The 22,307-nt window shown below is 42.1% G+C and overlaps 1 protein-coding gene across 11 annotated transcripts in view; it reads right to left on the minus strand.

Annotated features, from left to right (window-relative positions):
* The window catches only part of TIAM1 (TIAM Rac1 associated GEF 1), a 372,168-nt gene that overhangs the window by 88,763 nt on the left and 261,098 nt on the right, over positions 1 to 22,307 (minus strand). For all 11 annotated transcript variants that reach the window (XM_032393263.1, XM_032393261.1, XM_032393257.1 and 8 more), the window contains 3 exons: positions 21,283 to 21,455; positions 5,755 to 5,979; positions 3,776 to 3,961 (listed from right to left, as the gene is read on the minus strand). In XM_032393263.1, coding sequence (XP_032249154.1) covers positions 3,776 to 3,961; positions 5,755 to 5,979; positions 21,283 to 21,455 — 584 coding nt within the window. The remainder of the gene's footprint in view (positions 1 to 3,775; positions 3,962 to 5,754; positions 5,980 to 21,282; positions 21,456 to 22,307) is intronic.

Consider the following 22,307-nt stretch of genomic DNA (forward strand, 5'->3'; position numbering starts at 1 on the left):
AAACCAAAAGGCACATGTTTACTTTAAATAGATAAACATTTTCTCTATTCTCATCACTTTCTTAAAGGTAAACACAAGTTGTAAAAGGAATAACTTACAATGCGCTGACATACATACATACATGCTCACATGACTATTTCAGTATAAGACTGTCATCACAAAATGAGGCTAAGAACCACTAAATAAATGTTGTTAAAGTTAAAAATCCTTGGGGCGCCTGGGTGGCTCAGTTGGTTAAGCAGCTGCCTTCGGCTCAGGTCATGATCCCGGGGTCCTGGGATCGAGCCCCACATCGGGCTCCCTGCTCGGTGGGGAGCCTGCTTCTCCCTCTCCCTCTGCCTGCCTCTCTGCCTACTTGTTCTCTCTCTCTCTCTCTCTCTCTGTCAAATAAATAAATAAAATCTTAAAAAAAAAAAAGTTAAAAATCCTAGAGGGGAAAAAAATGCCCATTTGGTCTCATTACCCTGTCTATATATACATGTATTATTACCTTGTTTCCTTCCTTGTAGCACACATCAATACCTGGATCTACCATGCCTATTTAACTGCTTATTTATTACGCATCACCCCCCACAAGAACATAATCTCCAACAGGAAGAGAACCCGGGGTTGTTTGCTACTATAGCCCTAATCACAAGGACAATAACTGACATATTCCAGGCCTCACATGGATTTGTTGATTGAATGAATAAAATAAATAAACCAACATCGCAAAGCAAAAGCAGAGATCCTACATAATGTGGTTACAACAGTAACGCTTTAGTTTACAGTTCTAGGAGAGCAGAGCCCAGAAGAGGAACTTCTACAGCCATAAATATTCTCAGTTACCAGCTGACCAGTTGGTTTAGTCTGTTTAACCAATGGGCACTTCATGGAGGGTTCTCACAGTAACTATTCTAAACTGCTGGGGGCCTTGTAAACTGCTAAAGTAAGTGCTACTCCCAACACAATAATGACCCAAAATAAGCAAAGGGATTTGGGAGGGGGGCGGCTGGCAAAAGAACTAGTAGACAAGAGCTCAAGAGTTTCTCAATGATCTTTGCCTAGACAATGCCTCCCTTTGTGGCCGGAACCTGATTACTCTATCATTCTGCTCATCTGTGCAAACAAGAACAATGATAACCTTCTTTCAAAGAGTACAGCGGGGACCCTTCAGTTAATTACCAAATCACTGAGCATTATGGGAAGCCCTCCTGGTGAATGGGACTTAAATTGTAGCCCAAATCTCCCCGCCCCCCGCCCCCCCGTCAGCCCGACTGACCTCACACCTCCTCCTCCAATGCCCCCCCCAAAAGAAGAAGGAAGAAAAAAAAAAAGGTCTGGACAAAGCCTAAATTGAAGCCTGTTTCAATCCCAAGGGGGAAAAAAAAAATTCCCTGGGGTCAAATGACAAGGAGAGGAGGAAAAAATAAGTATCCAATAAATCAGACTGCAAAATTCCCTGCCTGGGATCTCCTGCAGGAACTGGAGCAACAAACGAACAGATACCTAACAGGCTTGCCTAACTGGTTCTGTCTGAGGCGAAACCCCTCATGGAAAAGAGAAGTTTGCAAGGGCATCTAGACATACGGGCACCCAGATTCACCTTGCAGATGCAGCTGGGGCCGGGGGTTGGGGGGAACCACCCGAGGAAAAGAGAGCGGCACATAAGGAATTAAATATTCTTCTTTAAAATAACTGACCAGGGACGCCTGGGTGGCTCAGTTGGTTAAGCGGCTGCCTTTGGCTCAGGTCATGATCCCAGAGTCCTGGGATTGAGCCCTGCATGGGGCTCCTTGCTCTCGGCGGGGGCAGGGGAGTCTGCTTCTCCCTCTGCCTGATGCTCCCCCTGCTGTGTTCTCTCTCTCTCTCTCTCTGACAAATAAAATCTTTAAAATAAAATAAAATAAAATCAATGACCAAAAAGCCTAAGTTACTAACCTTCCCATCTTGAGCTGGCCAGACTGTCACAGCCTGCCCATCAAAAGAAAAAGATACACAAATCACAGATAGTGAGGTAGAGGAAATTAGATGGACGGGAGATAAGTTACGGAAGGGTAACAATACAGTGACTTACTTCCTTGTTTCAGAGAAGTTAGCTCCAGTGGCTTTGAAGAAAATGAGGCAACGAAGTTTTAGGTGGACAGCAAAATTATTTCTTCCAAAAAATCTAATCAAGCCCAGGAAAAGGAAAAGGCCATTTGGATGCTTGGGGCTTAGAACGAATACGGGATCTGCATCACTGGCATCATGAGCTCCGTTAACACGTTAACGTGTTATAGATGTGGTCTATGACATTCTTGCAAGAATTTTTATCCCAATAGTTTTGTTTTTTTTTTTCCAGAATAAGCCAATTGAGATTTGGTCAAGTTACAAACTGGTGTCCAGGTCTCAGAGAGACAGCCCTAAAGTCTCAAACTGAAAACATTTGCAAGACTTATTCATCACTCAGGCGCCTGGGTGGCTCAGTCGTTAAGCGTCTGCCTTCGGCTCAGGTCATGATCTCAGGGTCCTGGGATCGAGTCCCACATCGGGCTCCCTGCTCGGCAGGAAGCCTGCTTCTCCCTCTCCCACTCCCTCCTGCTTGTGTTCCTGCTCTCACTCTCTCTCTCTGTCAAATAAATAAATAAAACCTTTAAAAAAAAAAAAGACTTATTCATCACAGTGCGTTGACCCATCACTATTAAAAAAAAAAAGGACTTAATAGCTATATGGAGAGGTGGTAGCCAGGGAGACCAAGAGAGACCAAGAGCTGAGCTGTAATTAGCACAACAAATCAGGATGCCAGTTTTAGTAAGTCCAGAAATTGGTTTAAGACTTCTTTAAAAATGTAAATCTACCCCTAATTATCTGAATGATGACGCTAATCTATTTATAAAGAATACAAACGCCTTTGACTGAATTACAGCTCTGAATTCAATTGAAGGGTACAGCAGACACGACAATCCAAGAGCAGCACAGCTAAGGTTTTCCAAAGCCGCTTCTGGAACCTGCGCCTTAACATTTAATTCCGCAGCAAATGTGCTAAGGTGCAGTACGTTTTAAGTGGGTGTTGACTTGGATGGGCTGAAACCATGTTACTCGCACAGCAATTTTTGAGAAGAAAGGAGCCAAAAGAACATAAAGCTGTTCGCAATTTAGCAAGTACATAAAATTACAGACTGCAAACACACAACACGATGCAATCTGCCGCTCCGGAGGTCAGAGGAACATTCTCTTTCCCAAGCAGATACGTATGTCGGGCTGGAAAATCATGGAACATCTTTACCTTCCTCGAGTGCATGAGGTATTTATGACTGTCAAGAACTGACTTCCAGAATTATAACATTTAAAAATAAAGTGAAAAGGAAGATCTCCAAAGAGATCTATGTTCAATATATGGTGCATATGTTTTTGTGCGTGTGTGTGAAAGAGAGAGGATGCATTTATGTATGAGAGAGCTTTCCACTTAACATTTCCATGAGGTTAATATAAAAAAATCTGTATTTGGATTAAAACCAGGACACTGCCTAAAGATGACACGAGTTATCAACAAACACTACATGCAGAGATCTCTTAAGATAATACCTTTCATATTTTCTTTGCACAATAATTTAGGGCCCATCAAGAGAGGCTTAAGTAATAAATTTCAGGACAGATTCAAATGAAGATCTGTACCCACCGCAGACGAGAGCACATGTCAGAAATCCACACATCACAGTAAAGTAGAAAAACACTGCAGAGATTCTTGTCGAGTCCTGCTCAGGATTAATAGTCAAGATAAATATTTCTTAAACACACCTCAGCTTCTACTCACCAGGGCATGAAAGGATGATACAGAAAAGATCCCAAGACGGCCCATTGCCACTTTCGTTGGTCGGCTTGCAAAAGCAAGTAGCCTTTTGGGGTTTGGCAGTTCCCCACCTTGGAGGCTAGCTAAGTAACAGCGGTAACGAAATAGGTCCATTTGGAACTGTTCAAGATTTTGCTCCCAAACAAAGATCTACAGTGGTGAAAAGTGAGTAAAAGGGAAAACAAACGTTAACAACTTCATCCTACACAAACGTGACAAATCTGTATGTTCTCAAGGTATTGATTATAATCCTAAAGGGTAAACAACAGGTACTCTAAGTTTCTTAGGGAACAGCAGCTCAAGTCTTACTGTTTTCATAACTTAACGTGTTCCGCCCCCCACCCCCCCACAAAGATCTACAGTCACACATTCAGTTTGGTAAAAAGAAAGTATATGTTAGTTACTCTGTGTCCTCCTGTTACAGATGTCACGTTTGTGGGCATTCTAGCCCATCAGCTCCAAGCTCTGGGCCACAAACCCAAGGAAGTAAAATATGTAGGATTTCTACCACTGGAGAATTCTAGGACTTGCCAAGAGAGGACTTTTTAAAGAAAGACAAAGAAAAAAGAAAAGTGAGGCGAAGAGACCAGGAGCTTTTGGGAAGAGGTCATGGCAGACAATAGAGGGTGGGAAGCAGAAAACACTAGAAGGTGAAGAGAAGACTGAGGCTCTGGAATAGAATTCCAACCATAGAGTATATATATCCAAGATATGTGTCCTCGTTCTTCAAAATGGCAAAGTATACCTACTTCCTAGGACTGAAGTGATATTTAAATGAGATCATGCAAGAATAAGACTTGGTACAGGGTCTGGTATACGGTGAAGGCTCGGTGATGTTAACAATGATACGGATAATGATTAATGGCGGACATCGACTTTTTACTTTGACTTGAAATATAGTGTTAGCGCACATGCCTATCCACAGCACTATTCACAACAGCCAAAAAGTGGAAACAGCCCAAATGTCCATCAATGGACAAATGGATTATCAAACTGTGGTGTGTACAAAGATCCACTACAATGTGGATCAATCCCAAAACATGACGCAAAGTGCAAGAATTCACACACAAAAGGTCATGTATTATGTAATTCCGCTTACATAAAACATCCAAAATGGGTGAATCCATTGAGGCAGACTGCCAGGAGCAGAGGGGAGCAATTTAACAGGTACGGGGTTTCCTTCTGGGGTGAATGACAATGTTTGGCAACTAGACAGAGGTTGTGGTGGCTCAATATTGTGAATGAACGAAATGCCACTTGAATCGGACACTTTGAAATGGGTAATTTTATGCCTCAATGACCATAAATACCGTGTCAGGTAACAGAAGGCGAGACCCATGGGAAACCACAGGCTGGCCCATGCCATCAACCGTTCAGTGATTTAAATTCACTTACTCACATAATTATTTCCTAAACATTAAGACAAAGTTTCAAAGCATGACTCAATGGCTATCACTGACTTGGAAACAATTGAGAAGGCAGAAATGTCCTCTGTCACCTCGCTAAATCTTTCCTTATACTTCTGCTCATACACTGCAATGCATTTTTTAACAACAACACATTCTACCTTTTCTAAGTTGACTGAGGAGTCGGGAGTGCGTCCCTCCACAGCCGCGCCCCACATCAACCTGAGCAGGTGGGGAAGGCAAAGTGCAGACTTCGCAATTTCACAGAGGCCCTAAAAGGAGCTTGCCCCTGGTGGGAGCGGGAAGCCTCCTCTATCAGATTCCTGTCTCTCCTTCAATGTAATGTTGTTCCCTTCCGCTCATGACAATGGGCTGTGAGCGATGGGTGAGCAACACTGACAGTTGCAGTAAGGAATTCAGCAGCCTGGATGACAGGCTGACAACGACATGACCCAAGACGCTCTGTGATTCCAAGGAGCGGAAGAACTTGAAAGACCCAACACTCCCGCCCAAGCCTAAACACAGAAGAATGATTACCTGATCTAATATAGTTTTCTTCTTCTTTGAATCGGTGACGGAAGACAGCTGCATTTCGCCCATTTTCTTCATCTTTTCATCCATGTCAATCTTCTGTTCCAGTTTTTTGATTTCGGACCTGAGGAGCCGGAGCGTGTCTTCCTTGTGGTGGTGCCTTGCGACGGCGGCTGCGCAAGCAGAATGGATGGCGGTGATCCAGTTCTCCAGCTCCGTCTGGCTGGTGGTCTGTAAGGGGGGGCAGGTGGGGGCCGAGAAGAAACAGCGGCCTCTTAGGTTATCGGCAGGGAACCAGTGCATTTCTGGAGTAGCCATGGCCCCAGGAGTCAGGGTGACAGGTCTGGATACGTCGTGGGTCAGGCTACCCACCCTGATCTCATCTTGCAGAGACGCTGAAATAAGTTGGCCTTAGGTCAGATGCCACGCCCACCCCCAGCCTCCAAGAGCTGTCTGGAATATGAAGTCTCCGTGTCTGCTCACTCGGTGTGCTAAAGGAACTCATTTGTTGTGATGGAATGAATGTTTGTGTCTCTCCCAAATTCAAATGTTGAAATCCTAACCCCCAGTGTGATGGTATTAGGGGGTGAGGGCTTTGGGAAGTGATTAGGTCATGCGGGTGGAGCCTTCCTGCAGCGGATTAGTGCTCCTATAAAAAGAGGCCAGGGAGCTAACTAGTCCCTCTTCTGCCAAGTGAGGACACAGCAAGAAGACACAGTTTATGAGTCAGGGGGCAGGCCTGCCCAGAACTCAACCATGCTCCCACCCTGATCTTGGACTTCCAGCCTCCAGAATGTGAGAAATCAATGTCTATCGCTGATAAGCCCCCCATTTATTTATTTACTTGTGCAATTATGTTAATAGCAGTCGAAATTAAGACACTTGAATATGTGATAATCCTATTCGGAGAGCTTAGTTTCTAGTGAAGAGGGCTGTTCTGAAGCAAAGGTCAGTTTTCACAGAGGGTTGGCCACTTCCAAGGTTGAGAATGAGGCCAAGGGACATCACTGTCCAAGGAAGACAACAGCCCTGCCCCCAGTGAAATGCTGTGACCCAAATCCAAAGGCCCTATGCCAGAGGCAAGCAGCAATGACACAATTAGGGTTGTGGAAGGAGCTCAAGGCAGCCAGAAGCAGTATTATGTTCAGGGACACATGGGAGTTATCTAGGAAGTGGGGCCATCCAGCAGAGAGGAATGGCTTTTCACATTCCATTTTCTTTTAAAATGGCCACCCCCAGCAATGGACAAGCAACCTCAAAGTGACTCAAGGTGCTCTGAAAGGCAAAAGTCAGAGAACAGTCTGGGGCAGACAGCTCATTCGCACTAACCCACCATTACAAATACTTCAGGAACTCAGTCAACGAGTATTTATAAGTGAGGACATGCTAGAATTTTCCGGGTATCCCCTTAAGCCTAGAGAGGTTTAATAAACACTCAGAAATTAGCTCACTGAAGAAAAAGGTCTATTCAGCCACTTTAGTACTGAAGTAACAGCCAACATCATTTTCATGCACAAAACACTGATTTTTTTTCCCTCTCTCTCTGATGCATCTTTTTAGCTTCCAAACTCATTGGAGTGATGGTTGGCAAACAAAATTCCAGTAACGGGCCCCCACCCACCTGGTACCCTGCACCCCGGCAACCAAAGACCACCCCAGTTTGTTATTTCTGAATCTCCTCAGTTTGCTATCCCACAGTGGAAACTGCAACACGGTGTCAGCCAACAGAGTCCCGACCCACTGGGCCAACCTCAACAATATGGCAGTTGTTACCTTTATAGCAAAGTACGTGCCTGCACCTAAAGAAGACATCAGTGAGCGAAACAGTCTCACAGAGAAGCAACAGAGCGAAGCCAACGGGATCATCTTGTGAAAACTGAGGGGGAAAAGAGGAGGTAGCAACACCGGAAATCCCAGGTAAATACTTGTAGGGACCCATAGGTCCGTATAGACGACTCCCCTTTAACGCTTAACGTTGCTTCAAACTGTTAATATGTATCTCCTCTTAGAAAGTCACTATCTTACATTTTATCTTTATATATCACTTTCAAGTAACTCCAGAAAAATCCAGAGTTTTAGGTCCTCCCACACATGATAAATGCACCAGGCTTGCTCCTGCCTTGTATAGAGCACAGGGCTTGACCTTGGAGTCTCTCAGTGCCTCAGCGTCAGTGGGTATGTTACCAAGTGGAGTTCTTTTTCGTCTATCTATCTATCTATCTATCTATCTATCTATCTATCTAGGGAGGGAGCTAAGGAGGGAGGAATTAGCTCAGATGGAAGAACAATCTAGTAAGGATTCTTTTCTAAAAGAAAAGCTTCCAGGGGGCGCCTGGGTGGCTCAGTCAGTTGAGCTTCTGCCTTTGATGATTCCAGAACCCTGGGATCAAGCCTACTCAGCAGGGAGTCTGCTTCTCTCTCTCCTTCTGCCCCTCCCCCTGCTCTGCTCTCTCTCTCAAATAAATAAATAAAATCTTTAAAAAAAAAAAAAAAAAAAAAGCTTCCAGGAAGAAAATACCAAGCGATGGCAAAGATATGGAGCAACCAGAATTCCCAGGCAGTGCTGGTTACTGGATGGAGAATATACTGCTGGTATAAGTGCTTTGGAAAGCTGCTGGACGCTACCGGAGAAAAGCTAACTACGTGCACGCCTTGTGACCCCAAAAATGCACTCCTGGGTATACACTCAACAAAAATGCATTCATATGCTCAACAGAACATACACACCAAAATGTCTATAGCAGCATAATCTGCAATGGGCAAAACTGGAAACTATCCAAACACCCGTCAAGAGCAGAATGGATAAATAATGTGTGGTATAATCACACAATGAAATACTACACGGCAAGGAGAACGAAAGACTGCAACATGAAGAAGTCACACACATAACACTGAGGACAAGCAGCCAGACATGCAAGAATATAGACTAAGATTCTAATTGTATAAAGTATAGACACAGGCAAAAACGAATGCACAGTGAGAAGTCAGAAGAGGAGCTCTTTGGTGGGAGCGGGGGAGGGAGAAGCAGCTGCAAGGAACCACGAGGGGGGCCTCTGGGGTGCTGGCCACGTTCAGCTCCCCGGTCTGGGTGCTGGTTGCACGTACCTCCGACATGGGGGCACGAGCTTTTGAAACACCATCGAAATGTGTACTTTTCTGTGTAGATATTATACTTTAATAGAAAGTTCACCTAGAAGGGGCCCAGGTGCATTTTACGAATGGAGAAACCAAAGCCCAGAAAAAAATTAGGTATAACCCAGTAATTTATTATAAACCTTGATCTTTACCAATCCTGTGCTTAAAATCATTTTGTTAAACACGCCACTCTGCCCCCGAACCCCTAGTTCTCATCGATTCTTCCGAAGACTGGGCCCCTGTGGTGTCATTCCTGTTGTACATGTAATATTTTGGGCTCTCCCTAGGGACATAGGAGGATGGAACATTCCTGCTCCCTTTAAAATTAGGTGTGGCCCTGTCATTTGGCTTTGGCCAATGAATTTGAGGAGAAGCGACATGTGTCATTACTAAACAAAAGCCCAATTCACTCCCATTCTGGTCCCTTTGCTTACAGTCGTGGAAGCATGTGTCAGGGAACCTTCTGTCACCCTGGGTCCCGGAGTATCCAGGACAAATACAGCTTCATAGCCAGTGTCCATCAGAAGTGTGGCAGGAATGAAAAAGGTGTGTTAAGCCATGGAGATATGGGGGCTGGTCCTTCCTAGAGCATAATCTAACCATCCTGACTGATACACTAGCTAAGTAAGAATCCCATTTCAACGCTTCTAGAAAAGTCTATGTCACACACTTTCAACTGCCAAGAAGAGCCATAATCTGATAGGTTCTACGGAACAGCCTTTTCCTCTCTTTATTTAATGAAAGCAGGGCCCCTTCTTCCCTCCACCTTTGAGGCTCTCTGCCAAACTGAGCCAAGGGCAACACACTCCATTCCGATACCAGAGAGTTTACGTCTGCATCCCAGTTAAGAAGTGCAAAGAAAGCACCTGGCTGGCTCAGTCAGTGGAGCATGCATTCTTGATCTTGGGGTTTTAAGTTTGAGTCCCATGTTTGGGTGCAGAGATTACTTTGAAAAAAAAAAGAAAGAAAAGTTTAAAGAAAAACTGATACTAGCTGATGAAGCTAAACAGCCTTTGAAAGATGTATATTTAATTTTGGCAGAGCAGCTATCCTGAAATTTATCTATCTATCTATCTATTTATTTAAGAGTTTATTTATTTATTTGACAGAGAGACAGCGAGAGCAGAAACACAAGCAGGGGGAGTGGCAGAGGGAGAAGCAGGCTTCCCGCCAAGCAGGGAGCCTGATGCGGGGCTCGATCCCAGGACCTGGGGGGACCGTGACCTGAGCCGAAGGCAGGCGCTTAACAACTGAGCCACCCAGGTGCCCCTGAAATTTATTTATTTAAAGAAAGAAAGATGGTGGTTGCCAGGGGTTTGGGGAGGATGGGAGTGGGAGCCAGTGTTCCAGGTTTCAGGTTTGCAAGATGAGAAGAGTCTGGAGATGGATGGTGGGGACAGATGCACCACAATGTGAACGTGCTTAATGCCACTGAACGTCGGCACACTTACAAATAGTTAAGATGGTATGTCATGTGTAACTTACCACAATTAAGATTTTAAGAAATAAACAAAAGCACCAAGCCCCACAGCCTAGAGAAGGATAGAGAGAAAAGTCTGCTTACAGCTTTATGAAAAATGTATCCACCAGTCATTTTAACCATTAAGCATGCCTCAAGCCTCCAAGCTTCTCCAGAACCTGTCGGTGGCTGAAGGCAGTTCCATTAGAGAGAACTTTTCCTCCTGCTGTCCTGTCTCAACAACACAGCAGTCTCTGCCTTTCTCCATCATTAAAGCCAAATCTATTTCTAAGAAGCACAATTCACTAAATGAGCTTTTTGAAAGGGCTGGTCCATTCCCAGGGGCATACCCAGAGCTATGTGTCGATGAGAGGCTAGGTCTACCCTGACTGCTGTCAACATAGAGTTAAGTAGAAAAACTCTGTAACAGTTCATGGCAGTTTACAGGCTTAATAATTCAGAGCAGCTCACAGCAGACCACTAACTTGATAGAATGTCTCCCAGTGTGGACTCTCCAGAATTTCAAATCTGACATGCCAGAAAAAGCTTTTCAAAGCCGCTACCTTTGCATTATCTTCTTGAACCAGGCAAGTTTAATTAGGGACATTAGGTCTACTAAAGCGCTCTCTATCAGAATCCAGTGGTCAAAGGGGCAGGAAGGAGAGACACCCCCCACCCCCGCAACATGGTTGTGATTTCCTCCACACTCATCTGCTTCCATTAAACAAACAGCAGCAGACAGGTAGCAAAACTGAAGTTTGTGATTCTTCCTTTGCCCTCTGGAGATGCTATAAATACTGTATAAAGTTCAGTGAAGGGAATAAGCAAAGTTCTTGCCAACACAGGAATATAATCAGCAAAAAAATGCATTTTGCATAAGAGCCCCTTTGAGTGCAGAGTTAAGATGAAGCTCAGGGCTTCATTATGTATTTAAATAGATCTAGCTTCAATTATCCAACTGAATGGAGGATACTCAGTGATTTCAGATAATCAATGGTTTACGTGAGTAGCAGGAAAAGGGAAATTCATTTTAAACGAGAGAAATACTAGGGAATATATGCCAGATCTAGGAAAATAAAATTTCAGATAATTTGAGTTTATAGAGACACAAGAATAATTGTCAAGTAGGTTGAACTTCTTTTTCCCATTCTAAAAAAAAAGGAAAATAAAGGGGAATAAAGTTATGTGTTTTTAAGAGGTTAATTGGGAATGAAGTTCCTGTGTGAATTCTTGAAAGTCCTTTTTTTCCATTGTTTTTTTTTTTTCATTTTATTTATACAAGACTTAAGTCAGCTGTCATTTTTTAAATTTCCTTAAGTAATAAAAAGGGGCTCAAACTCACGACCCCAAGATCAGGAGTCACATACTCTACTGACTGAGTCAGCCAGGTGCCCCAGTAAGCTATCGTCTTTAACATCTGTAAAGAGAATTTAATATGGGGCTCCCCTCATCCACTGCACAAAGTCATACAACTGGGCACTCTCCCCCCGCCTTGTACTCCCTCACCTCCCTAACCCCTCACCCACCTAAGGTAAATCCTTTGGAGAAGAGAGGGTCCAGACTCTAGGAAGACAGGCACAAAAGGAGGAACCATTTGCTGCAAATGAGAATAAATGGAAGCCTGCCCAGTAAATGGCAATGGCAGGATTCATCTTTGGCAAAGCTGAGTAGCCCAACAGAAAAGACCAACAAATATTGTCAAATGGACACCCTCAACAAAAAGGTCTTACCATCTGTTCATGCTGTAAAAGCCCCCAGTAGATGGCCCAAACAATATCCAAGCACTTTTTTGGTATCTCACATTTAAATATGATCAGATAATCAAGGACCACCAGACATTTGATGAAAGCCTCTAGCATGAAAGGCAGAGACAAAAGCACAGAGAAGAAAATGCATCACGAAGAAACAGAAACAATGCCTGAAGCCATGAAAATTTCCTGAAAACCCAGTAACATCCTCAGAGACAGAGAAACAAAGGAATCTAAAGCTATAAACAAACAAATGCACAGGTTACAATGAAAAAGGAACAATGAGGGAGAAAGGAGGGAAGAAGGAAAAGGGAGAGAAGGATAGAGGGAGAGAAGAAAGGAAAGAAGGAGGAAGGGTAGGAGGTAGGGAAGGAAAGAGAAAAATAGAAAGGGAGGGTGGAAGGGACAGGGAGAAAAGGGAAGGGAGGGGAGGCGAGGGAGAGAGAAAGGGAGAGGAAGAGAGAGAAGAGGAAAGCTTTTAGGAATAAAAAAAATAACTAAAATTAAAATCTCAACGTGAAGGCAAATCCCTTTGAGAAACCATAACCCTGGTGATAGAAAATTATTCTAAAACCTCAAAAGAAAATAAAGCACACACAAGATAATCAGAAATGAGACTGGTATCAGAATATAAGTGAACAAAGGGGAAATAATTTTCAAACCAAAATTCCAAATTACTCAAAGATTATTCAAGTAAAAGGTAAAATGAAGACATTTTCAAATATGAACCATTTTATAGGAAGTTATTATGGGTTTATTTGTTTGTTTTTATGAAAATGAAGGAGAAAAAAGGAAGACTTGCAATCCAAGAATCTAACTAGGGTAATGAAGGGAAAACCAGTGTAACTATTATGCCTGAGGCCTAGACAACAAACAGATTGGAGCAGGATAAAGGGTCAGGAAAAGGCAGTCTCCAGGGAACAAAATAGTACAAAGTGACTAGGTAATAAATTGGAGATTTAGAAAATACTGCTAAAATAAGCATAAAAATAAGTAAATGGAGCAGAAAAAAAAAGGCAGGCATTAAATACAGGGAAAAAAAAACAAAAAGTTGTTCAAGAAAGGAAATAAAATGATGGTACACTATTTGGCCCAGCAGCTAATATTATTTATATGGTCATAGCAGCATGGAACATCCTAACAGTATAATAGAGACTATTAGTTTACTCCTAAATGTTCATATAATGATATAGGAATATGAGAAAAGGAGAATTCATATATAATACAGCTAAATATTCATCTAACATCACAGAAAGTCAGTAGCTAATGCCTAAAGTCAATTAAGAAATACTGTAAACATGTTAATGAGAAATGAGGGTAAATACAAGGGAAAAAAAAATCCAACCAAACAAAAAAACCTAGCTAAAATAATTGAGCATAGTTGCTTTGGGCGCCTGAGGCTGGGGGAAGAGGTAGAGGATGAGAAGAGAATTTCACTTTAAGTCTTTTAAGGTTAATTGAATTCTTTAAAACTATGTGCTTGTATTGACTTCATACAAATTTAAAATAATGTAACACGGAAGACAAATACTGTTAGTAACATATTATTTGGATAATACATAATAGTATACAGATTACATACTAAAATCTAGCTCAGCCACAATTATATCTCTGCACTGTACTTTTAACATATGTGAGGAGACCTCTGAATATGCTAATAGTAGGGCATGTGCTGTAAATGATTACCAGCCCTGTGTATTCATTTTGTACTTCAACATCCACACTCTCCATCAGTACCCTCCTAAGAGCTAGGCAAATGGGGCCCCATATTTTGAAAAGACCCCTTCCGATGCCTGAAAAGGACAGGGTCCAGAAGGAATACCCGATCCCCCCCTCCATCCATTTTCTCCCTTTCAGGGAGCTCTCTGACCCTGTATCCCATATGTGTTATCAGTAAGATATGCTAATGAGCTCCTGGACATAAGTCTATGCCTAGTGGTTGTTCCCATTAGTCTATCTGGTATTTCTTTCACCAGACTGCATGAGATGAGCCACCAGAATGGTGTTGACAAAGCTGATCTGGGGTGAGTCAAATTCTTTATATAGATAAAAAAATTTGCCTGGGGCTCCATATATCTTAGGCGTTTACCCATCTTCACAACTAATCCATGTCAAAACCAACGGTAAATATTTCTAAAGTGGCTAGCTAGAGGCAGGGAGATGATCTATGATGATGGGAAAATAGGACTTAGCTACAGACTAAGGCAACATTTAAACCCACAGAGAGAACAAAGAGAAAACATCCAGTTTGTCTTATCTGCAGAGAGCATGAAGTTAAGAGGGAAGATGGAACTAGGATCCAAGCAAGATTTCAACAAGTTCATTAGAAGAGCAGAAACCACAAACATAAGATTTCAAAGAAGTAAATTTAACTTCTGCATTTAGAGTTCTTGAAACACCTATTAAAATAAGATGGAAGAGACCTTGTAAGAGTTGATGCCATGGGTATGATAAACCACAAGCTCAGTATGAGTCAACAGTTGGGTGTGGTTCCTAATAAATTAAGGAACTGACACTAGCAATGTGGAAGAAAATGGGAAGAGCAACTGTAGGCAGGCTGCACAGGACTGTTCTCATGGGGGACAGGTTGTTCCAGAACTACTTACAAGGAAGAACATCAACGATAAGACCTGAATCGTAGGGAGAATGGCTCAGAAACCTTACACAGGGAAGCCTAAACAGAAGACATGGCAGGAGACAGATGAGAGCTGTTTTCAAGCATTTGAAAGGTTATGAGAAGGAAGAAGACGACTTGCTTTAGACTTAGAAAACATAGGGAAACAAAGGAAAATGACAAAAGCCACCAGAAAGAATGTATTATCTCAACACAACAAAGAACGTGATAATTCTTGGAGCTAACCAGCAAAGCAGATGGTTGAAGAGCTGGAAGCTTCCCAGGGAGGGAGGTGGTCATGCAGTGTGCAGGCTGACCAGCTGTCAGGGGCTTTGAGGAGATAGTGCCTACCTTGAGAGCGAGGCTGGACTTTCATCTACTCAAGTCCAAGATGCTAAATCCCCTCTGGAGTCTCTTCTACCAAGTCCACTTGATGCCTCCTTGTGAAAGATGATTTCCAGATTTTTCCCTAATCTGGCTGCCCTGGTTCAGGGCATGTGTGCCAGTGACCTTCATCAAGTCCACACAGAAGCAGGTGTAGCACTTCAAGATAACTGTCTGGAGCCTCGGAGCCTAATAACACTCAAAGCCTTAGCCTCTTCACAGGGAAACCACACTCAACTTCTGTAAAGATACGTATTTAAGATACGTATTTATAATTAAAATGAGAAGCATACATGTAATGAGCATTTGCTATCTATAAGACATCTGACTTGGATTATGACATCTAATCCCCAATTCATCATAATGGTGTAAATACTATTCTTTTTTCACTAGTCTCTTTTTAATATGCATGCTATACCCTCATCCAGGGGACTTTCTATAATAAGAAAACTTTCTATGGAAGGGCAGTGACCCCTGAGAGAGATTTTCTACACTTCTTGAGCTATATCACTGCATGTGATTTTGCTTCCCATCAGGCATCACTCTTACCATAAAAGCCACTGAGCTTTTTGGAAGTGCATGTAACATCCACCAGTCATGGACAGAGGAAGGCCCAATATGAAACTGTACTTTGTAAGTGGTAGGCGCTGGTTCTGACTTCCAGGTGGAGGAAAGATCTCTAAAATCATTGAAATGCAGGACTCATTGCTGCCCTTTGCAGACAGCATAGCAATTCTTCCATTAAACTGCTCTAATACTCAGGCCCATCCCCACCCCCATCCTGCACACAAAACCTCTTTTCTGCTTTTGCTGGTAACATGAACCTCCTTACCGTGGGCCGATCTGAATAACAGCATCAAATCAGCAGCATATAGGCTCTGTAAACTGTGCACACTGAATTGAGCCCCAGGGCTGGAATAACCTACAAATTATTTCCATAATCGTGGTTGATCTCCCTTGCATTAACCTCACCCCTCACACACACAGGTTTCTTTCAAACCTAGCCCCTCCCGAGTCATGTGGATTACAATAAGTAGAAGGTAGAAAAAGCCCTCATGGATCCTGAACAGCAGCAATTTCTTCTGAAAAGGTTCGTTTTGTGCTCTATCCCACGTAAGTAGCATAAAAATTTCACCAGGACAAGAGGACACAGAGGCTTTCATGAATAAGGTCCTATGTTGCCACAAAGGAATTTTATTCAATGCAACCTATTGGATACTTAGATTGTACCAGCAATTTTATGGCCAGGAAGGTCCTTTCAAAAGGAATTCACATCAGCAGTGTGTACGTAAAAAGGAGAGTATCCTGAAACTGATCAGATTATCATCGAAATTGTGTAGTGTGGCAAGAATGACCGAAATATTGAAATATTCCCAATGAGTGGCTTAATTCTAAGAATGAGAAACAGTACCTTTTGACTGTGGTCAGTGATTCCTGCCCATGTTCTTCTTAGGGTAAACAGTAATAGAAATAGGATAAATAGTATACTTAACACAATAAAAGACTTTAGAGAAAGAGAGGTTTGGTCTGAATCCAGCCAACCCTCAGTTACTGCGTCACCTGGCATCTAATTCTTAGCCTTTATAAAAGCCTGAGCTTCACCAAATGGGGGACACAGTCCCCATTAATTGGTTAAAATATGGATATACAATCCAACTCACTGATTGCTGTACGAACTAAATGTGACTTGTGATTTCACTTATATGGGGAACTGAAGAAATAAAACAAATGAGCAAACAAACCCAGAAACAGACGCATAAATACCAGGAACAAACTGGTGGGGGGGGGGGGGGGGCAGGTGAAGGGGATTATAAACTTCTAGTTATAAAATAAATACGTCATGGAGATGAAAAGTACAGCATAGGGAATATAGTCAATAATACTGTAATAATGTTGTAGGGTGACGGGTGGTAACTACACTTACTTGAGCACTGCATATAGAATTGCCGAATCACTATGCTGTGCACCTAAACTAATATAACATGGTATATCAACTGTACTTAAATTAAGAAAAAATTTTTCTAAAGAATTATATCTGACTTTTACATTGTAAAACACTTTCAAGATGGTGGCATACAATAAGGGCTCAGTAAAAGACAGCTGCTGATATCATATAATATTACTGTTGTTATTGTTAACATTGTTAGGCATTCCCTCATATACAAGATATCCAGATAATTAATAAGAAGCTATGCCAGATGCAGAAAAACAACGGTTAATAAGCTAAACAGAAGGACATTTTCATGACTCAGAGCATGTAGATTTTTTAAATAGGATATACAAGGCACTATCCATTAAGGAAGACTGGAGAAATGAGATACATTAAATTTAAAAAGTCAGCATAACAAAGGACACCTTTAACAGAGTAAAAGGCTAGCCACAGAGTGGAAAAAGATATTTGCAATGCATATAATCAACAAGGATTTGATACACAAAATATGTAAAGAACTGCCATGAATCATTGAGAGACAGACAACCCAACTGAGAAATAGGCAGGAATAAGCACTTGAAATAAGTACTTCACAAAAATGATATTGAAATGGTCATTAAACCCTCAAAAAATGTGCTCAGCTTCACACAAATAGCTTACAAGTGAAAAATAAAAGATCTGACAATACCAAGTGTGGACAAGGATAAGGAACACCTGGAATTCTCCTAGGCTGCTGATGGGAGCATAAATTATTTCAATCATTTTGGAAACTGTTTGGTAGTATTTACTAAACATGAATGTGTACATTTATCCCATGATACAGCAATACCAGTCCTAGGTATACACCACTAGAAATGTGGACAAACATATCCTGAACGCAGATATAAGAGTACTCTAGCAACATTGCTCATGATCCCCCCAAATAGGGATCAACCCAAACGCACCTATGGAAAGGTTGCAACATATCCCAGTAGCCTGAATCTATTGCAATTTATACCCATTATCCTGGCATAATTGTTAATGGAGCTGGTATATCTGTCAAAACCATCAAGTCTCTAAAGTGTCCTGATGAGTTCATCAGTGGAAATGGGGAGAGTAAGGACCTCAAAAAACTACTCCTCTGTAAAATCAGTAACACTGGCAAAAATGGCCAAAATCAACTTTTTCAGAGCTCTGGCAATTAATTAGGTCTTGCAACAATCTTAGGTACTTCTACTGGAAAAAGTGATAGCTGAATCTCAGTAAGAACAGCAAGCTTTGAGGACATTTTAGCTTGCCTTATTCCCATCTTCATCTCCCTATCTCCACAATCACATGAAAAACAGCAGTCTAGCAATTGCTGAAGGGGGCAATGAGCTCCCACAAAACAGCATTCTCAGAGAACTGTCATTATTTGACCTATCTGACAGTTCACAGAAAACCTCCATTCACAGGGCTTGTTGCTATTTGACCTCAGAACTCACTTGTGCAGATAGTCTTTACTCCAAAGGGAGTTGATGAAAAATAATCAGTAAGAACTGTTTAATATCGCAGCTGCCTGAGGCAGTGATGACAGTTGGGGCAAAAGAGGTAGCTGACCAAGAAACTTTTTAAAAAGCTGAGGAATAAGATATTCATGAGATATCCATAGTTCTGGAAATCTAGAAAGTCACATACATGTATAGGACTGTGCACACATCCACAAAACCCTGAGAAGGCCCTATGCTCACCCCTCTGGCTGACCTTGAGGCTCTGTGCAAGCAGAGGTGAAGGCTAAGGCAGAGTTGTTAACTAGCTCCCTGAGTGTTGAAGACACAGAGATCTTTGGGAAAGACTGGAAGTCTAATTGCTTCCAGGCATCTAAGGAAATCTCTCCAATCATTAGCTGACTACTAAACTAACTCAGCAGAGGCTTCAGTGGCCATACATGACAAAGAATAAATATTTTATAGATTTCAGGAAAGTCACTTAACAAATAAGCAATAGTGACAACAATCAACATCAACAAACCCCGGGGGTGAGGGTGGGAGGATCCGGTTTCAAGAGTCACCACATTATATTCTGCAAAATGTAGTTTTCAACCAAGTACGTATGAAACATGCAAAGAAACAACAAAGCACGGCACATACACAAGAAAAGAAGCAGTCAATAGAAACTGTCCCTAAGGAAGTCCAGATGGTAGCTTGCTAGGCAAAGATATTAAATCAATTATTTTGAATATATCCAAAGAACTAAAGGAAATCATGTCTAAAGAAGAAGTAAAGTATCAGAATGATATCTCATCAAATAGAGAATATCAAGAGAGAAATTTAAAGAATTTTTTTTCAGAGAACCAAATACAAATTCTGGAGTTGAACTATAGAATAACTGAAGTGAAAAAATTTACCAGAGGGGCTGGACAACAGGTTTGCACTGACAAAAAAAGAATCTGTGAACTTAAAGTACGTCAACTGAAATTATCCAGTCCATGAAACAGAACAAAAAAAGAACGAAGAGAGATGAACAGTTTCAGAGACTTGCACCATCAAGTGCGACTAACATAAACATAATGGAAGTCCCAGAAGGAGAAGAGAGAAATGGACAGGAGGACTATTGGAAGAAAGGACAGCTGAAAACTTTCCAAATGTGATTTAGACACACACCCCCACACACCCAAGAAGGTCAATGAATTCCAGATAGAATAAACTGAAAGAAATGAATACTTAGAGACACACCATAAACTGTTTAAATACAAAGACAAAAAGTAGCAACAGAGAAGCAACTCATTTAATGCACTGGTTTTTAATTTTAAGTAGGCTCCACCCCCAACATGAGGCTTGAACTCCCAACCCTGAGAGTAAGAGTCACATGCTCTGTGGACTGAGCCAGCCAGGTGCCCCGAGAAGCAACTCAACTATACAAGGGATCCTCCTAAGATTCAAAGTTGATTTCTCATCAGAATCCATGGAGGCCAGATGGCAGTACAATAATATTTTCAAAACACTACAATTAGACTGTCAATCAAGAATTCTATATCCAGCAAAGTTATCCTTCAAAAATGAAGGAGAAATGAAGACATTCCCAGATAGACAAAAGTGTCCTGGCTTGGATGATAAAATACATATTCACTCTACCCAACTAGTCACCTGCATGTATGTATGTGGGTGGGGAGTGGCTGGTAGGGTGCTAAGAACTTCTGTTTCCTGACCTAGGAGGTGGTTACATATTTACTCTGTGATACTTCTTGGAGCAAAACATTTATGTTTTGTACACTCTTCTTTATGTGTTTTATATCACTGATTTAAAGAAAGAAAAAAACAGATGTTTTTGCCTGTTCACAAATAAATGACCACTTTCTTACTTTAATTGCCCAAATGGAAATAACTTAGGGGCCAAACCTGGAAACTCAGTGAAATCACCTATTACTCTTTTCCATGCCTTTGATCCAGCTCTGTCTTCTGCATGGAATATTCTGTCCATTTCGCCCAATTCATCCCTATTCATCCTTTAACATTAATGGTCAGGCTTTCCTACCCTACAAAGATCTATCCACATGTCCTTCTCCCACATCACATGGGAACAATTTTAAGAGTAGGAACTGTGTCAAAATCTTCTAGTTCTCAATAGCACTGTGCAAAGCATGTAGGCAGCATAGAGTAAAAGTGGGAGGAATTCTTGCATCATAGAAACACATGAAGGAAGTCTTCCTAACTAACACAACAAAAAGTTCTGGTAGAGTGCACCACAACCAACCAAACCCAACCGATTCCCTGCAAAATTAAATGCTAATCTTGAAGTAATGATTAGCAGGTTAGTATTTTTTAACACAATGAACACTCAAACTTCAAGAACACTGACTACAAATTTCTGATAAGTTGAGGAAGAGAAATTATCTGGGTATAGCTAATCATTTCTGGGATGTCATTATTTTACTTTATGAGTAATATTAGAAGAGAACATTATGGTAAAAAATTTTGACAGCTCAAATAATTTCTAAATTAAGGAATTCATCATCTCTTTCTAAGTCTCTACACAAATGGAATTGAGTCTACACTGACAAACAGGGCAAGTTTCTCGAAGTCCACTCATGCTCTTCCCTGGGCTTCCCTTAGAACACTCTGGGTGAGTTCTCTCATTTCTGAATTCAGTGTAAGTGTGTATTTTGTCATTGATCGTTCTTGTTTTTATAATGAGCAAAAAGATAAAACCCAGCACTGAAAAGAAAACAGGGTGAGGTACATAGGCAGGAGAGGAAGATATCTGGTTCAGAGGTGTGAAATGCCCTGAAAGGAAGTGCCCAACAAACCTGAAAGAGGAAGGCGTCACCCAGGGAATTGCTGAGGCAGAAGACGAAGTCCTTCTTGGGGTGCTCGGGCACAGCCTGCACAATGCTCTTCTCCACCCACACGGCGTGCTTAGGGATGCTGTTGTGGTCTATTCCAGACCTGCCGTCGCTCTCATAGAAAAAGAGTGTGCACCCTGAGGAAACAAAACAGGGGTCCGCATGAGTGTTCGGTGCTTGTACAATGAGAAGTCGGTGGTGGAAACTAGCACTTCTGTCCTGTCACAAGGAGAGGGCTGCAAATGAAAGCATGTGGAAACCTAGAGAGTAAAGAGAATGGGGCCTTGCTTGTATTGAAGTCTTGGATGGACTGAGAGAAAAAGACAGAGAGAGAGAGAGAGAGAGAGAGAGCATGAGCAGGGGGAGCAGAGGGAGAAGCAGACTCCCCGCTGTGCAGGGAGCCCAACGAGGGACTCGGTCCCAGGACCCTGGGATCATGACCTGAGCCGAAGGCAGATGCTTAACCGACTGAGCCACCCAGGAGCCCCAAAAAGGCAAAGAGTCTTAAATCACAGTTTCTCAACCCACACGAAACTCCCTCCATGCATGTCCTCAAGTTCTTTAAGACCCTCACTTTCTGTTTTAGAGTGTTTCATTACAGGCATATGGCGGTCTTACGGCTCCTTCGGCCAGTGGGGGCTAGAAACCCAGCTCCACGGGTCAGAACTGCAGGTTCCATGGTGTGAGGCCTGCCAGTCAGTAGGGAACCACTGGAGTCCCTTCCCAATAGCTCACGTGATATACAACCAGGCGACACAATTTATTGGGTTTCTTGGCTATGCCCTTGGAGAAAACCATTTATAATATTAGTGTTAGGTATTTTACAGATAAGGAAAGAAATGATAGGTTTTTGATCTCAAATACACTCTACAAAATGTTCTTCTAGAAATAAACCACGTCCCTGTTCCTACTGAAAGAAGAAATGGCATGGCACATGCCATATGAAGGCCTGGGGGTGGAGGTTCTGGTCCACGCTTAATTGCACTGTG

This window comes from Phoca vitulina, unplaced genomic scaffold (assembly GCF_004348235.1).
Source record: "Phoca vitulina isolate PV1807 unplaced genomic scaffold, GSC_HSeal_1.0 scaffold72, whole genome shotgun sequence".
NCBI lineage: Eukaryota > Metazoa > Chordata > Mammalia > Carnivora > Phocidae > Phoca > Phoca vitulina.